Consider the following 23389-nt stretch of genomic DNA (forward strand, 5'->3'; position numbering starts at 1 on the left):
CCGGGCCAAAACAAATTGTGAGCCAACCAACTCTAACCTCATGGGGACCTAACCTAACCTACGTACCTACTAATTAAAACTACATATTTTCAAATTGTAACGGCACGTAACGGTTCATTAGTTCATTGGAACTTAAAATAGATTTTAAGGACTGACTTTTTATTACGGCTCTAGGGAACTCGAAAATCTCCGCGTTGACATCACTCGTGTCCTCAAACCTTCCCAATCAATCGCACTTTTTGTTTCCAACCTCATATTGGGCTATTTATAAAAATGTCACCCGCAACCTCCGTATCGCTTTTTCTAACACGTCGTTTCCACTAAGCCCTTGACATGCATTAACACTTAGTGCACTTTTTCTATCCAATCTCCAGATGTGAGTGTGTCATTAAAATCTTCTATAGCACCAAAAAGATCAAAAGTTATCTTCTCTGTTGGAGTTCCCTCTCCTCACCCCGCCCCTTCGTTCCTGTTCGGCGTCCCTGTGTTTAGTTAAGTACGCGACTCCGCGGAATGTAGACGCGTCGATGCCCGACCTGAGTTTGTGCCGCGTAAAGTAAAACTATTTTCTGTTTTCATTCTGTGCGATTTGCATATCGAAGTGAAACTCGATTCGATACTGAAGTGATGTGAACACAATTAAACGTGATTAGTGATTTCTGGATTTCAGTTTCAAAGTGTAAGTTTGTTTTGGCCGTTATCTTTGCGATGTTTTGTAATTGCCGTGATTGAAATGTTACCGCGACGGCTGTTAACATCTCGTTAAGTTTTTATAAGCTCTTTTATTGACTTTTTGTTTTGTGTAATGCATGGAATAAATTAAGATTACTCAACATTCGGACATTGGTTGAAACGAAATTGTTAATCACTGACGAAGCACAAAATAATGAATAGTAGCTAACGCTAGATGAAGTAAATATGAAATACATCTAGTGTCTTTGTAATGTGTCTTTTAAAAAACCTTATGTACTAGTAAATATCTAGATAATAATTAATACTACATATTATTTAAGTAAGTAGGTATGTAAAAACATAGGTATTAGGATTATTCCAATAAGTTTTACCGACGGCTCTTAGGTTTCGCCACAGGGTTTCGCTAACTCATCCAAGTTCAGGAGCTATTTCATTACTCTTATCGTTGCCTTTTTACGAGAGTATTCTGTATTTTTATCTCGAACAGTTTGACATTTAAAGTCTATAAATTGAGGAAAGAAGAAAGATAAGTTTTATGCATTCGAGAGTTTTAATTACACCTACTTATTTAACTATCTACGAGTATTTAATTAACTATTCAAAGTTTGCATTGTTTGTGCGCTACAAATCAGATTTTTTTTTATTTAAAATATTTTCGAATTCTAGTACCGAAAGAAAAAGTACTTAAATGTAATAGTCAAATGAAAATTGATTCATTTGAATGACAGTACATTTCATATACATAAAGCTATAATAGTTGTAGCATGTTTAACAACCGAACAACGAACAGCATAACCTCCAACTACATAATTATATTAGGCTTTAGGCGTTAGAATCTGTAGCGGGTGTTTATCTATAGATTTCCCTTGAGGTTATCAAGCGTAATCAATTACAATTAGAAGCGATAATTACATCGCAAATAACTTTAATAAATTGTATTTCTTGCACTCCGGGGGGTTTTGTGAATGATAGATGGGTTTATTGTACATAGATTATATTTATAACTATCTTGGTTTCTTAGATACTAGGTAGAGTACCTATTATTATAATTGTACGGGCCACCTAGTTTTTGTGTTGAAAAAATGAAGAGGTAAAGAAAGCTAGGTTTACCATGTTTTTTGGATGTAATTTAAATATATTCATTGTTAAACGTTCAACGGTTAAATTATTAATACCTTTGTGAACGAATTGGTCTACGTTTTACTTGAATGTTTATCTTTGTACCTACCTAGATTAAATAAAGCTATGTTCTTTTTAAATCGTCGGTTGTTATTAGTTTTTAAACGACTGTTTTGACTTTTGATACATCTTAATAGCTATCTTGTATTTGTATTAATTATATTTCATCCAATTCGCTCATTTTAAGGAAGTTTAATAAAATCTTGTTTGAGACTAGATAGGTACATCATTCAAAGAAGCTTCGCGGTAAATCGTTTCTAAACATTGTGATACAGATTAAAAATGACATAAAAACTCAAAGGCGCGAGCCGTAGTTTTTGTCCGGAGGCAATTTACAAAAACTTGCATATCCACTATTGCTTTTCATTTCAATCTCAAAGCTCAATAGAATTAACGGAAAACTAAAAATAAACGACACTTAGGCCGAGTTTACGAGCAAACGGTACACCATTGTTGTGGGCTCTTCTGATAAAATATAATAAAAAACATTTTAAGATATTGCTGATGGAACTGCCTTTTACTGCCGTTATGTGTTTTTATATTGCCTGTGGATGTTTATTATGTCTTATGTCACGGTGTAGAGGTTTTTAAAGATATTGAACAAAACTGAATGTACCTAGGTAAGAAAGAGCACATTTGACAGATATAATATATACCTACGTACATAGTAATAGGTACGAGGGCCGCAGTTTCAGCTTTAAAATAGGCAACCTCAAACATCCATTAGGTATAAGTTAGAACTTAAATAATTAATGCGAAATGTTAACTAAAAATATTTTGCAATTTTAAAATGTCTATCAATATTTTTGGTCACTCATCAATACGATTATACGACTAGTTAAATTATTTTAAAAATTTGTTTTAAACGTTTATACACAGAAAAATAGCTTTATATCTAGGAATGTATGTGTCTTTCGGTAAACTCAAAAATTCTTAAATTTTATAAAAAGCCTACGGATAGACCACGTGAAGTTTTCATTCAGCATAGGTAGGTACTAGGTAGGTATTAACTATTAACCATATTTTACCCATTTTAGGTAAATTTCACAAATTAATACAAAAACAAAAGCTGATATTGCCTTCTGAACGTTAACTAGCATAATATTATAACTCACTAAATTGGTTGTCATACGAAATACGAATATAAAACACCAAAAACTTTCTTCTAACTTTCAAAATAGTCAAGTTTACGAGTATTGTATGGGAGCTTCATCAGATAAATTGTGGTATTAAATAAATGGGTTAATGTCATATAGCAGTCGTCACGCGGAGATGGGCGTCGATAGCTAGCTAGTACGTGCCTTGTTATGGAAAGCGGTTTCCGCAATCAAAATGTGATATGGGATGACCACATAGAGCTAACTTGTAGGTAAATGTTTTTTTTTTTTCAATTTACGAATTCTTGCTAGTAGAGGTACGAACCGAGTAAAATATGAACTACCTATTGATTACTATTTACCTAAGAATTAATTAATTCCAAATAAGCCCTTGTAGAGATTTTTGTTGTTGCGCGTAACGGCGTAACCATTATTTACAAAAAATTGTTGCGCGCAACAATAATTTTTTAGCTCAAAAAAGTAGTTTGAAACACCTACAACATTAGTTATCCGAACAGTGAAAGTTACGAAATATAACTAGCCATTTCCTAAACCCGGAACAAACAATTATTGATATGTACACAGAGCAAAGAATTTAACCGAATGTTCGTTCGCGTGCTGTGTGGACGTACCATTACATGCAGCTACCGTGGCCCATCGCACATGGTCTATCTTAGAATCAAAATAAACGGTGAAATAGTCGCTTTATTTTGTTTGTGACTCATATCTACCATTTTACGTACTTTTTGGAGTTTTTATTGACAGTATAAAGCAAGTTTGTAATTGTATTTGTATTGTATTCTTATCGATAGAAAGTAAAAACCGATGTCTAATCTATTTAGGTACCATAGGTATTATATATACAGGTTGAAACATGTCTTAGAGACATTTAAAATAGAACATATTGTATGCTCTATAACTTTGTACGTAGGTAAAATAAATGTTGTTCAATTCAATAACATTAGGTACCTACACCTAATGTTATTGAATTGAACAACATTTATTTGCTAGTTAATATGGACCTTTAAATGTAGGTAGGTATGTACAGTACGTTTAGGTACGTTACGTACGTAGATTGATTTGCTGTGTGAAAACTGTCTCATGGAAAATGAAATACCTTTTTCATGGTTCTCTAAGAAGATCCTAACACGTAATACATATTATTATTTTTTTATAAAAGTAAAAATCCGCATTTAAATTGTATTTATAAAATGTATTGAAACAATTCGATACAGCAAAACAAAAAGTGAGAATTATTTGAATGAATGGATTTCACGGAACTATAACTCACAAAATACAGCTATGAAAAATATTCTCAATTGAAGCGTATTAATTTATCGAATTATCGGATTTTATGCTGAAAATCCAGTAGAATCTGGTGAAATTGATAACCAAAACCATATCTGATTGTTTAAATTAATATTTCAAGTAAATAACCAACCTAAATAAATTGAGACTCACGTTTGACGATATAATAAAATCAAATTGCCTATTTTGAAAAACTATCGAGAAAACCTATGAGATCGTTCATTGTTATGGTTATCACCCCTGAAACAAGGCTCGTCTTACTATTTATTTCAATGTAAAATTAAACAACTTTGTAGAAGCCAGTCAATATCTAAAATGTAATCTCAGTTTTAAAATAATATTAAATAGAGTTACACTTCAAAACGCTGAAATCCTAACTCCCATCAAAATCAAGTTATTAATTACGCTAAGTTACATCCAAGTTGTTCGTAAGAGGCCTTTCATAAACCCCTTTGACAATAACGGTATAACAAGTTGTAAGTTACACCTGTAAACAGTATTCTATGAGTTTCAAGTTAGGCCTTTGTGCATAACATAAGTTTGACAAGTATAATTGCTGGAAAATATTTCGTTCATTGACCTTCAATGTTCGCGAGCTTTTTGGGTCTCTTTACAATAACAAACATTTAACTACGAGAATGCTTAACTAACGGGAATTGATGTAGATTAGGTCATTTAATAATAACTAAAACCATATAGGAAGCATCTATGGAAGAATCAAATCAAAATTTGGAATAATTTTGATTTAATAACGAAACTATGAAAACTTAACTGATACCTATTACTAATATTTACTCACATATTTTATTTACGAAAGTGTAATAAATAGGTGCTTTTCGCGTTACCTATAACTATATTATCACAGTCAATAATCCTATAATAATATAAAAAATAAGCAAACTATAAACTAAAATAATTTGGAAAATCCAAAAGTGCACGCCTCATAATTTTTTTTTAATAAATATTTATTAATTATTATTTTTGTTTATTTAATAACAATTAAACCACATCGAATCAGACCCTGAAAAATGAAAGGGTTCTATTCCTGAGCATACTCAAGCGTAAGAGAAAAAAAAAGACTCGATTAGTAAAGTATTTCGGTCGCTATCGTGTTAACAAGAAAAAGGATCCGCACATACAGACACACGGACGTCCAAGACAGAACTTTTTTAAACTGTTTTTTAACTAGTTTAAATAACAAAAATGACATCAAAAATATCATGAACGTTAAAAATAGTGTTTTTTCTTAATATGTGTGTGTATGTATTATCTTACAAGTGCAATGTATGATACATAAAGACATTTTAAGTTTGAAAAATCAGATGTTTTGCGCGAAGTGACAGTAGTACCCACCTCAACGCTTCGCTTATGAGGCGTGCAATAAATACTAAAAACTTTATCATCTTATTTCAACAGCAAAAAACACATCCACGCACAAAAACACGATCCTTAATTTCCAAACACGATTAGGCCTAGTATTCACGAATCACGATCACTACATCAGAGCCAAGAGGTCGATAAATATGCAAAGCTTAGGAGCGATAAGGCAGCGGAAGTAGGCCTTATCTCAAATAAAACAATGTGCTTCAGGCGTTCAACTACTGGAAAGTTATTACTTTTTATGCACCTCTCTGATAACCTGCTTTGAGCTTTCTTTGCTATAAAATCTTTAGAATTGTTAAGAGAATTATATTGCATACAATATAGAAATATAGCCATAAATAGTCATAAAATTGCATAGAAAGTGGCGTAATAGTATGGGCGACAATAATTACTGCATGCACATAAATTAATCAAATTTCGACTGTAGGTATTTGAAATTTAAAATGGATTTTGTAGATTTAAGATAATATAACGTTATCTACATTAACTATCTATATGCAGGTAGAACTTAGAAGTGCAAAGGTTATAAGATTTTAATTAATAAAACATACGTTTTCAAAATAAGAAATAATAAGCTTAAAAATAATTACGACGCGACAAAACATAAATATAAAACGACAAAATATATTTACCCAACTAAACCGCGAACGAAAGGTAAACTCAACGTTATTAACTGTAAAATCCACAATTTAGCTAACTTTCAAACCATTAGTTAGCTGTGTACATAGATCGGAATTACTGAGCAAATCTTGTATCGGTTCGCCTTTTAAGGTCTCGGAAATTTGATCAGATAATTCCAACAATAGTTAGACGACAGTTTAAATAAGGAATAAATTTAATAATTTCACCTTCACCTTGCGTTTATATGGTAGGTTTCTCATAATATTATACAGGTTGGACGTTAGGATAATGGCTTCAATAATTTTGATTTCGACCTATCAAGGAATTAAATTTTCACAAAATAAAAGTTATCACATCATCTAAAATAAATACCTAATGTAATTGAAAAACCTTTCTCTATATTGAATATTCATAATCAATAATGTTTTAGAAATTAAAAAAAGCTTTTACACCAAATATCCAAACGCTATCTCATCCATAAATCATCCAAATATTTGTATCAAGATTATCCGGCGAGGCAAAAATGTCGTCACGTTCAAAAGACCACTAAATCATTTCTAATACATTAATCTCGGCCGGCTTATCTTGCCTTGATAACGCTATTATGAGCACTTAACAGGTGCTACTGTATCATCGATGTTATCAGATGCCTTGAGAGACCCCACACGAGTATTACATCACCGTATAATATGTAATTAATTAACAATATTCTAGGAACGTGGTAATAAATTTTAATTAAAAGATCGACTAAGAGATAATTTATAAATGTGGACTTTGTCACCGATTAAACATTATTTTTTATTTTGAAGGGAAAATTCGAATAAAAAGTCGAAAAAAACCTGATTTAAAAGTTAGATTGTTTCCACATCCAATGTCACTAGACATTTAAAAAAAAAGCGAAATGTGAAATGTCACTAACAAGTATTGTAAAGCGAAAAGCTGACGAAATAGTGTTACAACTCGTCAACGTTCCATTCGGGTTAAAGTAAAATCGAATATCTAAAATTTCATGCCCGCTGAATCCATTAGCTCTCTATTATTTTAAATTCCTATCCCGAACGCATTTTTTGTTCGAACGCTGTTTGTTTTTTCCAAAAACCCAAAGGGACCAATCTGTTACGGTGTGTTGCCTACGAAACCGCATTGTTACCGATGTCTTAACTAATGAACCAGTTCGACTTCGTGACTATATTTCAAAATCTAAAACGTAGGCTTTAAGACATTTCAATAGATAATTTTATTCACGCCGAAAATTATTTTTTACATAATGACACCTAAGAATTATGAATGGTCAGTTTTGTTGATTTATTCTTGATTTTTTGAAGTGAAACTTCTTTATGCGTGTTGAGAGTAAAATTTCAAGGTACGTCAAGGCAATACCGTCACGACATGGAGTAAGGCGACGATTTTGGTATTTTTCAATCTTGCCAAAGTAGTTTCACTTTTGACACGTGTGCTCGGCACACACGTTCTTTTTTAACTAATTTCCAAAAGCTAGGTAACTCAGAAAAGACATTCCATTGTTACGCGACGAGTTCATTCTAAAATTATAATGAAAAAACAAACACTCAAGCGACATGTCTTCAAATATTGGTCAGCTTTTAAGTATTCAAACAATGTATTGTTTTAGGTGATGAGAGCGCGCGTGTGAAGCCATGGCGAAGAGAGCGCTGCTCTTGATATGGGTGGTCGCCGTCGTCACTGCAGAACAACATGGTGAGTTACTATATGTTTTGATTAGTCGAACATGCTGTCTTGCCCTTAAATAAGTATACTGTATAGTGTATACTGGCAACTTAACATTTTGATTAATCCTACCATTTAAGACTGCTGATAAGTTAAAGAAAAAAAAAATAGAATGTAGGTACGTGAGTGTCTAATAAGAGATTAATAATTACAATAGGAAATAATACTTATTGCCGTAATACCTCTTAAGGTAGCTAAATAGCAGTAGATATATAATAATTAATTTTGGCCAACATACCTTGGAAAAGTGGTGCTATTACCGACATACAGTTAATGGATCTCGTAGTTCTTGACAAAACATCACTGCTAAACCTACATTAGCTCCAAATTGAGCTGACAAAAGACCGATATCCGAAGAGTACTCTCAGACCCACTTAAAACTCCTTAAAAGTGTGAGGGTTGATAAAAAATTTAGAGATATCGCCGAAAATTCACTAAGAGTCTTGGCACCTAATCTACAATGAGATAAGAAAAGGTACAAAAAAGTTAACAGTCCGCTTGGATGAGACGAATCTTGTGGATTAAAATAAACTTTTAAACTTGGGGTTTCGCATTCAAAGTCGTCGCATTAGGGGAATGAAAAATTCAGTTATATGTATAATAGATTTTTCTACATTTAACGGATGAGTTAATCAAATTACAGATATTTTTTATGGACCAGATATTACCGGTGAGAAACCGAATTACGTTATGTTAATAATTTTAATTAACATTGACCACGTCTATTCCATTCCACGTGTATTTCATTTCTTTTAAATAACATCTAAGTTGCGTATACATTATAGAAACAAAAAGTTCATCATATTCTAAGCATCATTTGTAAAAATTAACAAACATACTTAAAAAACAACAATATAAACAACGAATAACATTTCACTTCTTGCGTACAATAACGGAACCCTAAACCCATCCAAAGATGAAAAAAGTAATAGATTAGAAAGGTACTGGAGTGAAGATCGCAAAAAATGCTTAATCGTGACGGAGCGAGTGCTACTTCCGAACATGACTATCCCATTTAACTTGTCGATAGTAATTTTTATTTTTCCTTCGTGAATTGCAGTCGTGGTTTTAAAAGAAGTCCTTGATTCTAGACATTTTAAAACGTATATGGAAAAGCTTTAAGAAAGTAACCCAGATTGAGGAAATCGATAATTGTTTCTTAATCTCTCTCCAATGGAAATGAAATGCAATTTCGTCCATCGTACAGAGCAATAAACGCACAAAGGACTCATTGAATCGAACTATTCCAAGAACAAATTCTCACTTAAAAGCTATTTGTAGAATAAAGACACAAAACAGTTATAACATCTTAGTTGCAACAGGATAGCGCACTAGAAATTAAAGCAACATTAACTTTGAAACACGAAACCCAAAACATCACAGCTGCTGTGAAAATAGAAAATAATAGAAGTCTGAGGCCATTATAACTCGACTAACAAAGGTATTATCTTGTTTGGGAACCTCTTGACTGGCACTCGACGTCTCTTTAAATATATCGTGTTACAATTCCTAAGGCTATTCACAAAGTTTTTGTAGGTGTGGTCGGTCTTTGTGTTTTTTCTGCAACAGGGGTGAGAATTCGGTTCCGAGCTCAAAGGATACTCGAAGGTAATTTTAGATTTGGGTTTGCACCTTGCTGGTACATTGTTAATGGAAGACGGTCGCTTTGTCGGCCGTTATTTTTTATGATCCTGTGTTGTTATGAGTATGGCGACTTCCGTTAGCATAGTACATGCTTGAACAGTATATCGCTTTTTAATTCAATAACGCATTTTGTTTTTAACTTGGTGCTTGGTTTATGTTAATACTTTTAACAAAATGTTTACGGTGTTAGCTTTGTTCCTAATTCACATTTTAAACAAGAAATATCTAAGAATATGTCGTATGATAAAAGTCATAAATTTCCGAAAGTCGACTTTACTTTAGCCTTAACTGTATTAAAACACGGAAACAAATCGCAGTTTCGCAAAAATAACCAGTCGGCAACAATTCCAAACGCATTACCCAATCCATGAGTCAGACAATACAAACTTTTGATTTACTTTAAAACTCCCATAATGTAACTAGCAGTGCATTTTATGTTCCCACTTGAGTGCATTTACGAGTAAACTGCAGTTCGGATGAACGGATGCGAATTCTCCCCTTGAATGTTTTATGATGCTCTTTGAACAGATGTATCAGAATTCAGATTTATTTCGTCCTTATCTGTATTATTGGTGCGATTGAAATGGAGTGCCTTAGCGTGCATCGCTTTGAGATTCCGCTCGGAAGTCTGGACGTAATAACACTGGAATGGTCACTATTGCGAGATTTTATCGCAGTATTGCATACAAGGGATTTGTTGTTTAATATTTTGAATGAATATGAACCGAAGAATGAAAATAAGGAAGTTCATGTTATCATATTTTATTTAGAGGCTTTGGAAGATATTTGTATTAACATAGGTTCTGTGAGAAATTTGTAAGGTATAGCTACGAATTTTTAAAAAATGCTGATACTCATAGAGAGATTATCATCATATCCTTCAGGCACCCTACAATTAATTAAATACAAATTATAATTTTCAATACGATATGCCATCCCAATCAAAATACCAAACTACATTTAAAAATACATCAAAAATAGAGCACGCTAAGCACCCAACAGTTTTATCAAAGCTCAGAATGATCAATTTATATAACGGTATAAAGTTACCATCTCCATTCGGGAGTAACGTCCGATATCTTATAGCGTTCGTCTATATTTGGTTCAACATATTACTGACATCTGTAATGCTGAGCGATAAAAAGTGGGTGTTATTTTTAATGACTATTACTCAATCTTAAAGTACTTTCCATTACGCTGATAAGGGAGTGTTTTTAATGTTTAGTCGGCAATATGGATGATTTAATAGCTGGTGCTTAATAGTTTTTGTAATCAATACATTTGCTGCGTTTAGATTTATACTTTATAGTTATGGTGTGTGTTGTCCCAAGGGAGTCAGATTAGAGGCGTAAACAAATATTGTTTTAAGTGCTACTGTGTTTATACAATGAATTAAAGTGACACGGTCTGGAGCCTGGAGGCCATTATTCGTCTTTTACTTCTAAGTGTCCCTTTATGTGTGAGACTCCCTTTACGAAAGGTTTGTATTTGATATTTGTATGGAAAGACATTTCAAGATTTGTCACACGTAGAATTTTGTAAATTAACTATAATAGTATTATTTACTCGCTGTTGTTTAAAATCATTAGTCCTTCTTTTATAATTCTTACAAGCAACTAATGCACTATGACCGGAGCAAAGTCCGTAGTAATGCACTTGAATTTACGAGTACAAAAACTACATTTCTCAGTCAATCAAGTACCTACATAGATTTAAAAGCCATTAAGTTTGTTCTGTCACAGTCTAGATAGGGCATTACTCGAGGATCTTTTGTGAGGCCGGCGGCGACGAGTGCATTCGACTTAAGACGGTGATTAAGTACTCTTCATCAATAAGCTCTCAGCTCGTGGACGGAGAAGATCTCATTTTTATTGACTTCTAAAGGAGATGTATTGATTTTCGGCTAGTAGATACGAATACCCTTTCTGATAACAATATTCACACTAATGATAGAGTTTAGCTCACATTTAAACGAGTGTAGGATAATAATGCAATGCTAAATGATGATGATGGTGATTTAACTCGAATTTACGGATGCATTATGAATGCACCTGACCATGACATAAGCCTGACCTCCCAAATTACCACTACAACGGGAATTGGCCTACTAAATAATGTAAATGTGAAAACATGTGAACGTGGTCGAAATTGACATTTATAAGGCAATCACGTTTAAACGGGTGAAAGGAATTTAATGGTATTTGGTGCTTATATCGACTATGAGGAAAATAATAGGAGAATTAATATCCATTATGGCAATCAATATCCAGGATAAATTCTAGAAGCTTATCTAAAGGACTGAAATTATTCTAACAAAATGGTAACCTTCCTCCAAGTATGAATTAAAAATAAACAACACATTATTCAGCTCCCTTAATTAAATGATTACCGTGACAAGCGGTCTCTTTCATCCCAACGACGATATACAGTATTTTTAGATCTCATTAGTTCTGTAGGAATGCGTCCATTCATCAGTGTGCGCATACTTTAATTCGTGGCGATAAGGCATTTCTCCATTTGTATGAGATTCCTTTTGTACAGAATTTTAAGCGAAAGAAAACACGCTGTCAACAGGTTTGGTGACAGCTGGTTTTGGAAGACCAAATGAGTGAATTGTCCCCTAAGTGTATAAATAATTTTAAGTTTCTGCATTTCGAGCTAGGAATGCGTTAATATGTTCTGTTGTTTTCGGACTTCGACTTATGCTATTTGTAATGTGGACGTCAAGTTATGAATATGTATGTATGATGCCACAAATCTTTCTTTCTCGTATGAAAACTATCATGTTACATAAACGTTAAACTAAACCCCTATCCAATTACATATCATCAAAGACCATAAACCATAGGATACACAGAAAATAGAAATAACATGACTAATGAATCCATTCCAAGTATAACGACGTAATGAGGTCGCTCTGCTACTTACAGATAATCCTTGACATAGTTTTGCGAAGCTTACCTTAATCCTGAGCCAGAATTTTCCATCCATGTTGCACAAAAACTGACATCGCTACACAATATCTTGTTACTTTCTAAGTCTCTTTATACATCTACTATATTAGAATTCACTTATTCCTTGAGCTATATAGAATGGTCTATACAGCAAAAATGTGCAATAACAATACAAAATATAATTTATGGTTAACAAATAAACCTCTGATTTTTCAATCCTCCTCCTCCTCTTTAAAATTCGCCCCTGAGTCGACAATCTAATTGTTTTTTTTTTTAAACGAAGTTCAACGTCATCAATACTTGACTTAAAACTTCATTATTCAACAACTACATCAGTTAACTTATTAAATTCCCACAACGAGAAAAGAACCATAAATTGGCTAATCGTTTTACTCATAAAATTGCATAGTTGAAGCAAACATTAAAAGCTATGATGTACAATAATATGTAATAATCGTTACTAAATTCACGCTAACACCACATTATGAGCCATAACTCAAAGTATTATTAAAACCTCTTTGTAGCACTTTAAATAGTCTTTCGTAACGAGATAACTACATAGTTATAAGAATCGTGAACAGCCGATAAAGGGCGAGCAAATGACGAAACAACTGATTTGAACTTTGAAATTAATAGCATACATTCGAGTAATAATAGGGAAGTAAATAAAAATACATTGATACAAGTACCTACCTATGATTGAAAACGTTTAATAATAATATATGGATTTGTGAGAAGGTACCTATATTGAACACTGTTAACCTAATTTTGGGAATACAAAATTACATTGTCCAGTATTTTAAGAAAGTTAGAGATTATTTAGGTGAAACGAAAATATCCGTCACAATGAAATTCTGATTTAGTTATTAACTACAATGTTCAGTTTGTAGCTTAATTAAGATCAAAATTAAACAACTAAAGAAACAATTCGAAAACAATGCAAATTTTCTCCAATATTAACATAGCCAATAGCTTTCATGGTCACAAGAAACATGTGAAACTTGAAAGATTTTTTTTACTACATATTACGTACATCGAACCGAGAATATTACTGTTTTACTGCATATAACGTTCCTCGAACTAAGAAAATAATGCAAATCAATCAATAATTATTCTCCCCTTATTAATAGACGCTTTAAATACAACAGCTAGAGAAACCAGTCATTAATCAAAGTAAAAACCAATTAAACATGGGAGTTGCACAATGATGGCGGTTAAAGTTAATCAAATGGTTCTCGTTTGATAGAATATTCAATAGGTGTTCGACGGGTTGAATATTATTGTTAACAGGTGTAACAAACAAAATATTTAATTGGATTAACTATTAAATATTAATGTTATTGAAATTGTTTATTATTATTACTTGTGGTTTGTCTTTCAACAACCCAATAGGTTTTATATTGTAATAGGTATGTAACTGTAGACTGTAGACATGGTAGCTCAAAAGAAGTTTTGTGATAAATACTTATTTTACGTTATTTAAGTAATCTGTTTTTCCACGCATCTATACCATCTTCTGTCTCAATACCAGACACTACAAAAAAGCAATTAGTGTAATCGTTGAGCATTTCCAAAGTTCTGTAACTTGGTATGTAGGTATATAATATGTATCTATAGTTTTCTCCTGAGAACTTATCTAATCAACAAACGAGTCAAATGCAGTGATAAACTGTTGATAGATATTATTAGAATATTATAATCAGCTATCCCATATTAGGAGATGAACTTATTACAAAACAATATACAATTGATTTAGATGACAAGAGTCATGGAGCTGTGTGGGACTGTTGTAAATTTATTTAAATTAACCTGTCTATATGACGATTCAATTAAATTTGAATGAGAATTAATGTGACGATTTAGAAAATCGATTTATGAATGAGAAACTTATACTAATCAACATAAAAGTGTTGAATGGGTATATCTATAAGCTAAATCATATAGTTAGTTATTGTGTTTACCAAAATATTTAAAAACAAACCCAAATGCTTTGTTCTACAGACTAAAATGTTTAAGCAAAAACTAATGCAATTTGATGATTTTAGCCTTTTGTACATGTTTGAAAATGTGCAAATAATTAATATATTGCTTTGGATAGGTTCTTTGGGAAAATATGCATTTAATTCCCAATTATGTAACTTCCTCTACGCCTAACTTTCACTCGTAAAATGCATGCTGGAGTTTGGACAAAGTTGAAACGGTCTTAGATATAAAATATGAAAGGAAGTTGAACTACTTTTAAATTTAAAGATATTTCTTATCACCGATACATTGGCTGTTGTAGGTAGGTACTCCTTTTATTTTATTAAACTTTAATAGCATTATTTATAAGTAAAAAACTAGGTGGTGTAACGTGATTGTGAATAGAATATATTAAACATTTAATAGCAACAAACTAAAACATGATTCTCAAGTAGTCGAAGTTTTTGCTCATTAATTCACAGTCCACTTCAGTCTATTGTTCCAGCATTATCTTCTTTCAATCAATACAACATTTATCACGTTAGAGTTGTCAACAAAAACCGATCCGACTCAAGCGTTAAGTTTCCCCTTTTTGTTTTGTGCCAGAATTATTGATTCAAGCTCATGATTATACAATATCGGTTCGAGAAGTTACCTCCATAAATATTGATGTTACAGTTCTTGGAAATTCTAAGTTGGCATTTCAACGGTTACGCATGTCAAATTGACAATCTTTTATTGAGTTTTGCGATGAAGTTCCCAAGTTTGCTGAAATTGCGTCATTGATGGTGTATTGGGACTTTCAAGTTTTCTTTTACAAATCTATAAATGTTGACACACGAGCATTGCATAGCATAATTAATAATTATGTACTTGGTATCTCATATATCGATGGGTAGAAGTAATCTACCTATCATTATAATCTCATTAACATCTGAGAGAAACATTTAAAAATAACCCGCTTAATAATATCTATAGCTTAATTCAAATATAATCTGCGAAAATACTTGCCACTTTGTTTCACATTAGAAATTAGAAATTATAATTGCATGATAATAAAGTCGATACAGTAAACGCAGAGAAGAGGAAATCACACTCCGTCCCCACAGGATCGGAATTAGAAATACACATCGGAAGTGAAACTAATTAAGTTATCTGCGCTTCACGTGACTTGCGGTTTATTTTCGTACTCCACGAATCTATTTCAAATAGTAACACAATACTAGAGGTATTACTGTCAACACTGTTGGAAGAGAAACATACACTACTACTGATAACGATTTCAAGCGAAATTTTGTCGAGGGTGCTTAAAGTTTAGGCGATAGAAAAAGCAACTTTCGCGCCAAGCCGCTAGGTGCAATTTCGGGTGTCGATTGTGAAATTGGTAAAGTGGGGTATACAATATCCAAATATCTATGTTTTGCGTGTAAACAGGCGCGAGTGAGGCGTCAAGCCAGGTGCGGACTTTTGAGAGAAATCGATGGCGGCACTCGAGGGAGGACTTATTATGACAGTTGCCGTTTATTTCCAATGACACCCGAGTTTATTAACAGTCTACAATTAGAATGTATTAAGAGATCACGGTGCTTATTTGTATTTGTGCTTAACATTACGACTTAATCCATGGGAGAGAATTGTGATTTAATAGCTCCATTAAGAATGACTCAACGTTTCAGACTTAAAGGGTTGTTATGCTATAAAATGACTCCATATTTACGACTTATGTAAAACATTTCATAATTTATACATCTTATTCAATAGATGTACATATTTTAAGCAATTCGTCCCACGAATGGTTTTTTTTTCATATCGGTTGATAAAAACTAAAACTGGATTAATTTTGTTTCAGATGACACAAGTTCCACAGAGCCTGAGCACACCACAGCCGCGCCAACACCACCGATACCTTTACGACCAGAATATGCTCATCCAGCTGGCGTAGAAGCATTAGACCCTTACAACTCTGAAAAGAATCCTCCACCACACAGAGACTACTTAGAAGAAGATTACGACCATGAAGGTCACAAAGAAGACGATCATGACAACAGAGACGACGCTGATGAATTGCCGTCTCTGTCCGGAGATCATCTGTTGCAAAGTTCTACAGATGACTTACCAATGTTTTTATTAGAACCGCAACATGCGTATGTAGTGCGAAATAAACCGGCTATGTTGAGATGTCGTGCTGCTAATGCGTTGCAAGTATACTTCATGTGCAATGATGTTCGGTCGGTTGGTAGTACACAATTTGAGTTTGTGGACCCTCAAAGTGGTGTTCGTATTGTGGAAGCAGAGTGCAATGTGACGAGGGACCATTTAGAAGAGTATTTTGGTGAAGATAGATTCGAGTGTAGATGCCACGCTTGGAGCAGTAGAGGAGATATTAGGAGTCAACCAGCAGTTGTTGAATTGGCCTGTGAGTATAAGCTTTATTTTATATATATTTTTGATTTTGCCAAATGAGCGCAAATAAACAAAACGTTTTAAGATAAATGTAATCGTAGATATTTATAGGTATTTTATAGGGTTTTACTGAAAGATGATTTCCTGTATTTTACTATCCTCTTTAAGTACACATGGCAAGAACTTCAAAAGAGTTTATTTTTCCGTGGTTTTGAAATAAAATATGCTAATGCCAATTAATAGGAAAAGTTTTTGAATCAGCATTAATCAATGTCAAATATCCACCATTCAATATATTAAGCCATGAATATGTTGAATAAGATATACACTCTTTATACTGCGTTCACATATTCGTACTTTTACGACTTAAAGATTTTACAACACTTAACATTCGAGCCCGTTTTAACAAATGCTTTACACCTGTTCCAAAAGCTATGAATATTAAAGCAAAGAATCGGATAAACTATAGCAATAAAGACGTCAATATAAATTTGATACAACCATAAAATCACGTCCGGACTAAATGCGGCGTGATGCAACATTTCGTCAAAACTCATAATTTGAGTATTTCCGCTGGTTATTTTGATATAACCTAGTTTTTAGACGTCGCTTGAACCGAAACGATCCTGTGGCTATAATTAAAAGTTTCTACGAATTTGTCGCCCTATCTTGAAAACTAATAAAACTTGATATTTTCACGAATGTTTCAAGGTTTGGAAGTAGACAGTATTGGAAAAATAATCTTGTTATTTATTTTACCTCGTGTTTTCTTTATTTATCTTTCGTGTTTTCGCCATATTCAGGTTCATGAACATCTAAGAAAGCTGTGAACGTGACGTGACTAACCGCTATAGAACTAAGCTTATATTCGTAGGTACCTAATACCTTTTCATATTCCTCTTTTAATTCAAATAAAGTATGTACAACCTATTTTTTCCGACATTATCACATTTTTCGATAAATAACGTAACATTACATAAATTAAAAATTCCATTAATTTATATCGAGCCTTTGATCCACCGCAATAATTTCCCACCAAATAAATTCTCAAAACACGAATTGTAGATTCAATATTTATGAAATACACTATCCAATTAACGTCTGCGTAAATTTGTTTTGACATGACAAATGGCTACCATCAAATATCGTAAGATGTATGAGTACTTATAAAATCCATTATGGCCGTCGATTTAATTCAATGTACGCAAGTAAATCTTGCTCGGATATTTAAGTAAACGTTTGAGTAGTGTATGATTTATTGTCTATTTTATGGAAACATGCCTGGACGAGTAGTGAATAGAGTAATGAGTTCGCTTTGATGTATTTCCATTTTGGGTTGTTATGTTGCGTATGTGTTCTGAAGAATCTTCTAGAACCTTTTATGGGAGACGAAGAATAGTCGCTTGGTAACTAATACATGAGAAAATTCTACAATAATGTACCTATACCTAGCATAAGAAGAAGTAGCATAATTTTGTAATTATTTAACTAAACCTTTCACAAATAACAGAAATCTTTATTATCCTATTAGATCTATTTATAGTTCGTTTCTTAGGAACCGTTTAGATATTTCGGTGTTTAGTAAACAACACATTACGCAATAATCTTCTTTATCTACAAAGATAAAAAGACCTAATAATTACTAAGTTTAATACAATAATATAAATACACTGATATAAACAATGAATGAATATAAAAATATAAAAGTATAAAGACTGTAGGAAGATAAAATAGTTTGATTATACTGAACTAGCTGTGCCCCGCGGTTTTACCCGCGTTGCTCCATAGCCTTCCTCGATAAGCTCGGCTTTCTAACACCGAAAGAATTTTTCAAATCGGACCAGTAGTTCCTGAGATTAGCGCGTTCAAACAAACAAACTCTTCAGCTTTATAATATTATAGTATTATAATATTATAGTATAGATATATACGAATTAAGTTATTATAAACATAAAGCTTACCAATACAAGCAATAAAATTAATGTCAAGATAATCGTAGCTTCCATTGGAAAAATGATAATAAGATGACATACTTTTCCCAATCATACCATTAAAACTAGCGAAGAAAAATGGCTACACGGAGATTAAAACTAGCCGTAAATTATTTCGTATAGGTTTTATATTTAATTGAATATTAATGATGCAACTGTATTTTTATTTACATATCAGTCTCGTCACTTTACATAATCGCTAGCCGACTCCATTTAAGCCTTACATTGAATATTTAATAAAGAATAAATAATGTGAAACACCTGCTATTTCTCAGGCACCGTTTGAATAATCTCATTAATGAAGATATGCATTAATAAACGCATTTTACTTCGAAATCGTTGGATATTCGTACTGGCTATGAAATCCTCTTACGAATTGGGAGTGTTACGAGGGCGATTCAATAAATACTTAGCCTACAAAAAGTATACGAAAATTTTGGAAAAGTGGCAATTTATTTTTCAACATAGTCTCCTTTTAGTTCGATACACTTAGCCCAGCGATGCTCCAACTTTTTTAACCCGTCCGAAAAATAGGTTTTCTCAAACTCTGCAAAATAGGCCTCCGTGGCAGCGATAACCTCCTCATTTGATACATATCTATTCCCGGCGAGGGATTTTTTCAGATTAGGAAACAGAAAGAAGTCACCAGGGGCCAAATCTGGAGAATACGGTGGATTAGGCAGCAATTCGTAGCGTAATTCGACCAATGCCATGGTAACGGCAGACGTGTGAACCGGTGCGTTGTCGTGGTGAAACAGCACCTTTTTCTCAGCCCGATGGGGTCGGTTTATCTTTAATTCGGCGTCGAATCGGCTCAATAAATCGGCATAGTAAAGCCCTGTAATTTGTTTACCTTTCTCGAGGTAATCGATGTAGAGAACTCCTTGAGAATCCCATAAAACGGTGGCCATAACTTTTCCGGCCGATTTTACAGTTTTCGCCTTCTTTGGAGCACTTTCCCCGGTCTGGATCCATTGTTTTGATTGCTCCTTGGTCTCTGATGTGTACCAGTGAATCCAGGTTTCATCGACGGTCACAAAACGACTAAAAACTCCCCTGGATTCCGCTTAAACAGCGCCAAACACGTCTCCGATGTGGACTCACGGTTGCGCTTGTTTTCCGGTGTGAGTAAATGCGGCACCCATCGCGCTGACAGCTTTCTCATGCCGAGTTCCTCGTGAAGAATATGATGCACTGTTTCTTCTGAAATGCCTACAGTCTCAGCTAGCTCCCGAACCTTCAATTGGCGATCTGTCAATACGAGATTATGGATTTTTTTAATGTTTTCCTCCGTAGCAGCTGTTTTTGGTGCACCTGGACGTGGTTCATCAAAAACCGACGTATGGCCACGTGCAAACTCGTTGAACCAATTCTTGACGGTGGCTATCGATGGAGAAGAGTCACCGTACACAGCATCCAAGCGGTCTTTGATTTCGATGCGCTCTTTCCCGTCCAAAAATAGGAATCGAATCACCGAACGATATTGCTTTTTTTCCATTTTTGTAAAACCGATCCACACGTTCGCTTCCATAGGTTGTCAAATTAAAACAAATGAAGGGATTTGAATGAAAATTAAATTAAATAATTAAAAAAGAATGAGCTACACTTTGGTAAACCTATTTTGAAACAATAGCGCCCTCTGGTGATGAGGCTAGGTACTTATTGAATGCACCAGGTACATGCATAGGAGATACAATATAATGCGAAAAGTATCATGATAGAATTTGTATGAATTTTAGTGTGTCCTGAAAGAACAATTACTTACATGATATTTATCCTCAAAATGGTAGTCACTACTTATTCGCAGCAAAATATTTAAAATATTAGTTTCATACTAATCTATATTTCATAACTAAAAACCATTTGACAATCTTATCATATTCACCAAGTAACCCATACTTATCACCAGGAATACCCACTTATCATTAATGGCTATCTCACCATTTTCCACCCGTTTAAAGTTTTAATGGAATATTCGAAACGGTTTTCACATAATTATTTTAAAACGTTTTAAACGTGATTGTTTTTGCGCTGCGGAAAACAGGCTGTGGTGGAGATATAGATTTTTTATTTATAGATATTACTTATACAGCTAAGAATTAAAATAATAATTTATATTTAATTAAAATTAACAACTCAATCATTAAAAGTATTACATGCTAGCATCCCAGCCTACGAATTATTATGGGGCTTTACTTATATATATATATGTATATGTATACATATATAGGTATCTACTAGGTAGATATATATGTTTCAGTCCAGTGCAAACTAACATATACAACGTATTCGTATCGCTCGCATCTATAAGTAACAACAGCTTAGGTAATGATCGATACAGCTGCAATCAATTTTATACCGACACTGCACTTACCGTAACATGTGTTACGTTTAATGCGTGGCATAAAGATTGTAGGCGCCTGTAAATCTTTAGCTGTAAGACTTAGCTGTGACACTTTTACGCGCACTTTCGATTCTGTAGAGTATAGTCCCGGAGGCTGCGTGAGATATTGTGGGTTGATGTGATTAGGGGTATAATGCGTTTGCAGTGGATGAGGATGTATTTTGCCGGAAATTGGAATATTGTCATTTACTATGAAGATAATATTGTTGCGAAAGCGTTTATGCTTTAGTCGAAGTATAATAAAACACTTTTAAAATACATCCGTTATGTTTTGATTATAATACGAAAAATACGAAAGATACCGCTTTGAAACAGGCTGAAACATTAATATCGGTATTTATCCAACTGATTATTGTTGATATTACTCCAACGGTTTTTTCTCTTATAAATCCTGGTAGTTTGCGCTACAAACTCAAACTCAAACTCAAACATTCATTTATTCAATTAGACTACTATTTAGTAGCACTTTCGAATCGTCATTACATAGTATTTTTAACATTTACCACCGATTCGGAAAGCAGTATCTATGGAGAAGAATCGGCGAGAAACTCCATAGTTGCTCTTTTAAAATAATGTCAATAAATTTACATAATATGTAACTTATATCTAACTACATAATATGCCAAAGAACTGTCCTGTGGTTTTTACGCGACAACCCTCCATGGGTCTTTATCGTCCATATATTCCTGAATACTGTAGTACGCTCTCTGTACTAGTACATTTTTTATGTAAGTTTTAAATTTAGAACTACTAAACTCTTTAATATTGTGAGGAATTCTATTGTATAAGCGTATACCTTGACCCATAAATGAATTTTTAACTTTAGCTAATCGGAAAAATGGCATTTCAATTCTATTCCTGTTCCTTGTGCCATAATCGTGTCTATCTCCTACTCTTGTGTGTAAGTCAGAGCTTTTGTGTACATGCAAAATATTATTAAATATATACTGTGATGGTACCGTAAGGATACCAGTATTCTTAAAATGATCTCTTAGTGAGTCCCGAGCCCGTAAATTATATATAGAGCGAATGGCTCTTTTCTGTAAGATAAATATAGTTTCTATATCTGCAGCCCTGCCCCACAGTAGAATTCCATAGGACATAATGCTATGAAAGTAGCTGAAATAAACCAATCTAGCCGTATCTTCATCGGTGAGATGCCTTATTTTTCGGACTGCATATGCAGCAGAACTGAGCTTACCTGCAGCGGTGTTGACATGGGCTCCCCACTGTAGTTTCTCGTCCAATGTTAACCCTAGAAATACAGTAGACTCAGTAGGATGCAATACCTCCCCGTTCAAGGTAATACCTCTGTTCAACTTTTTTACATTAGGAAGTAAAAATTCAACACAAGTGGTTTTTTTGGCATTTAATAATAAATTATTGGCAGTAAACCATTCAGATATGTGTAAAAGAGCACTGTTCACTTCGTCAACATTTGGGTCATGCCTATCAACATTAAAAATTAATGAGGTATCATCTGCAAACAGAACTATTTCACACCTATCCTGCAAATAATAGGGAAGATCATTGATATATACCAAGAACAGGAAGGGACCTAAAATTGACCCCTGTGGAACACCAATGTTACCAATACCAATGCTACATAGCCTTAACCAGATATTCAGTTTATAACTACGATAAAAAGTCTGAAATATTACCATACAGAACCGACCAGCTCCCGGGCTACGTATTATCATTAATAGCTATGTAGAAGCCACTTCTGCGCGTATTTAAAGCTCGGCGAACAATTAAAACTGTCGGGATGGGAATTTAAAGCGTATTACACACGGTTCTTCGCAATTAGAGGCGTCTTAGATTGTATATTTAGATGTTATGAGTTTCATGTGTACTGGGGTTAATGCGCTATACACATGTTTATTCCAGATATCAATATAATGTTATAAGGAAAATCGTAGTTCAAATTAAGAATAGAAGTAGGACTAACAGACGTATGTACTTCGGTTGTACAGATTTTAGTAGTGTCGAAATAAAATTAGGTCC

General features: G+C 33.5%; 1 protein-coding gene across 2 annotated transcripts in view; it reads left to right on the plus strand.

Annotated features, from left to right (window-relative positions):
• The first annotated feature begins 483 nt into the window (after positions 1–483).
• LOC149484338 (netrin receptor UNC5B-like) overlaps positions 484–23389 on the plus strand; it is a 72972-nt gene continuing 50066 nt past the window's right edge. For both annotated transcript variants that reach the window (XM_089700459.1, XM_089700460.1), the window contains exons 1-3: positions 484–679; positions 7912–7997; positions 16437–17003. In XM_089700459.1, coding sequence (XP_089556585.1) covers positions 7937–7997; positions 16437–17003 — 628 coding nt within the window. In that variant the 5' untranslated portion in view covers positions 484–679; positions 7912–7936. The remainder of the gene's footprint in view (positions 680–7911; positions 7998–16436; positions 17004–23389) is intronic.

The sequence above is a fragment of the Colias philodice genome, chromosome 11 (genome assembly GCF_061535455.1).
Source record: "Colias philodice isolate Cphi_HAF_F1 chromosome 11, ilColPhil1 Martin Lab GWU primary, whole genome shotgun sequence".
NCBI classification, from domain to species: domain Eukaryota; kingdom Metazoa; phylum Arthropoda; class Insecta; order Lepidoptera; family Pieridae; genus Colias; species Colias philodice.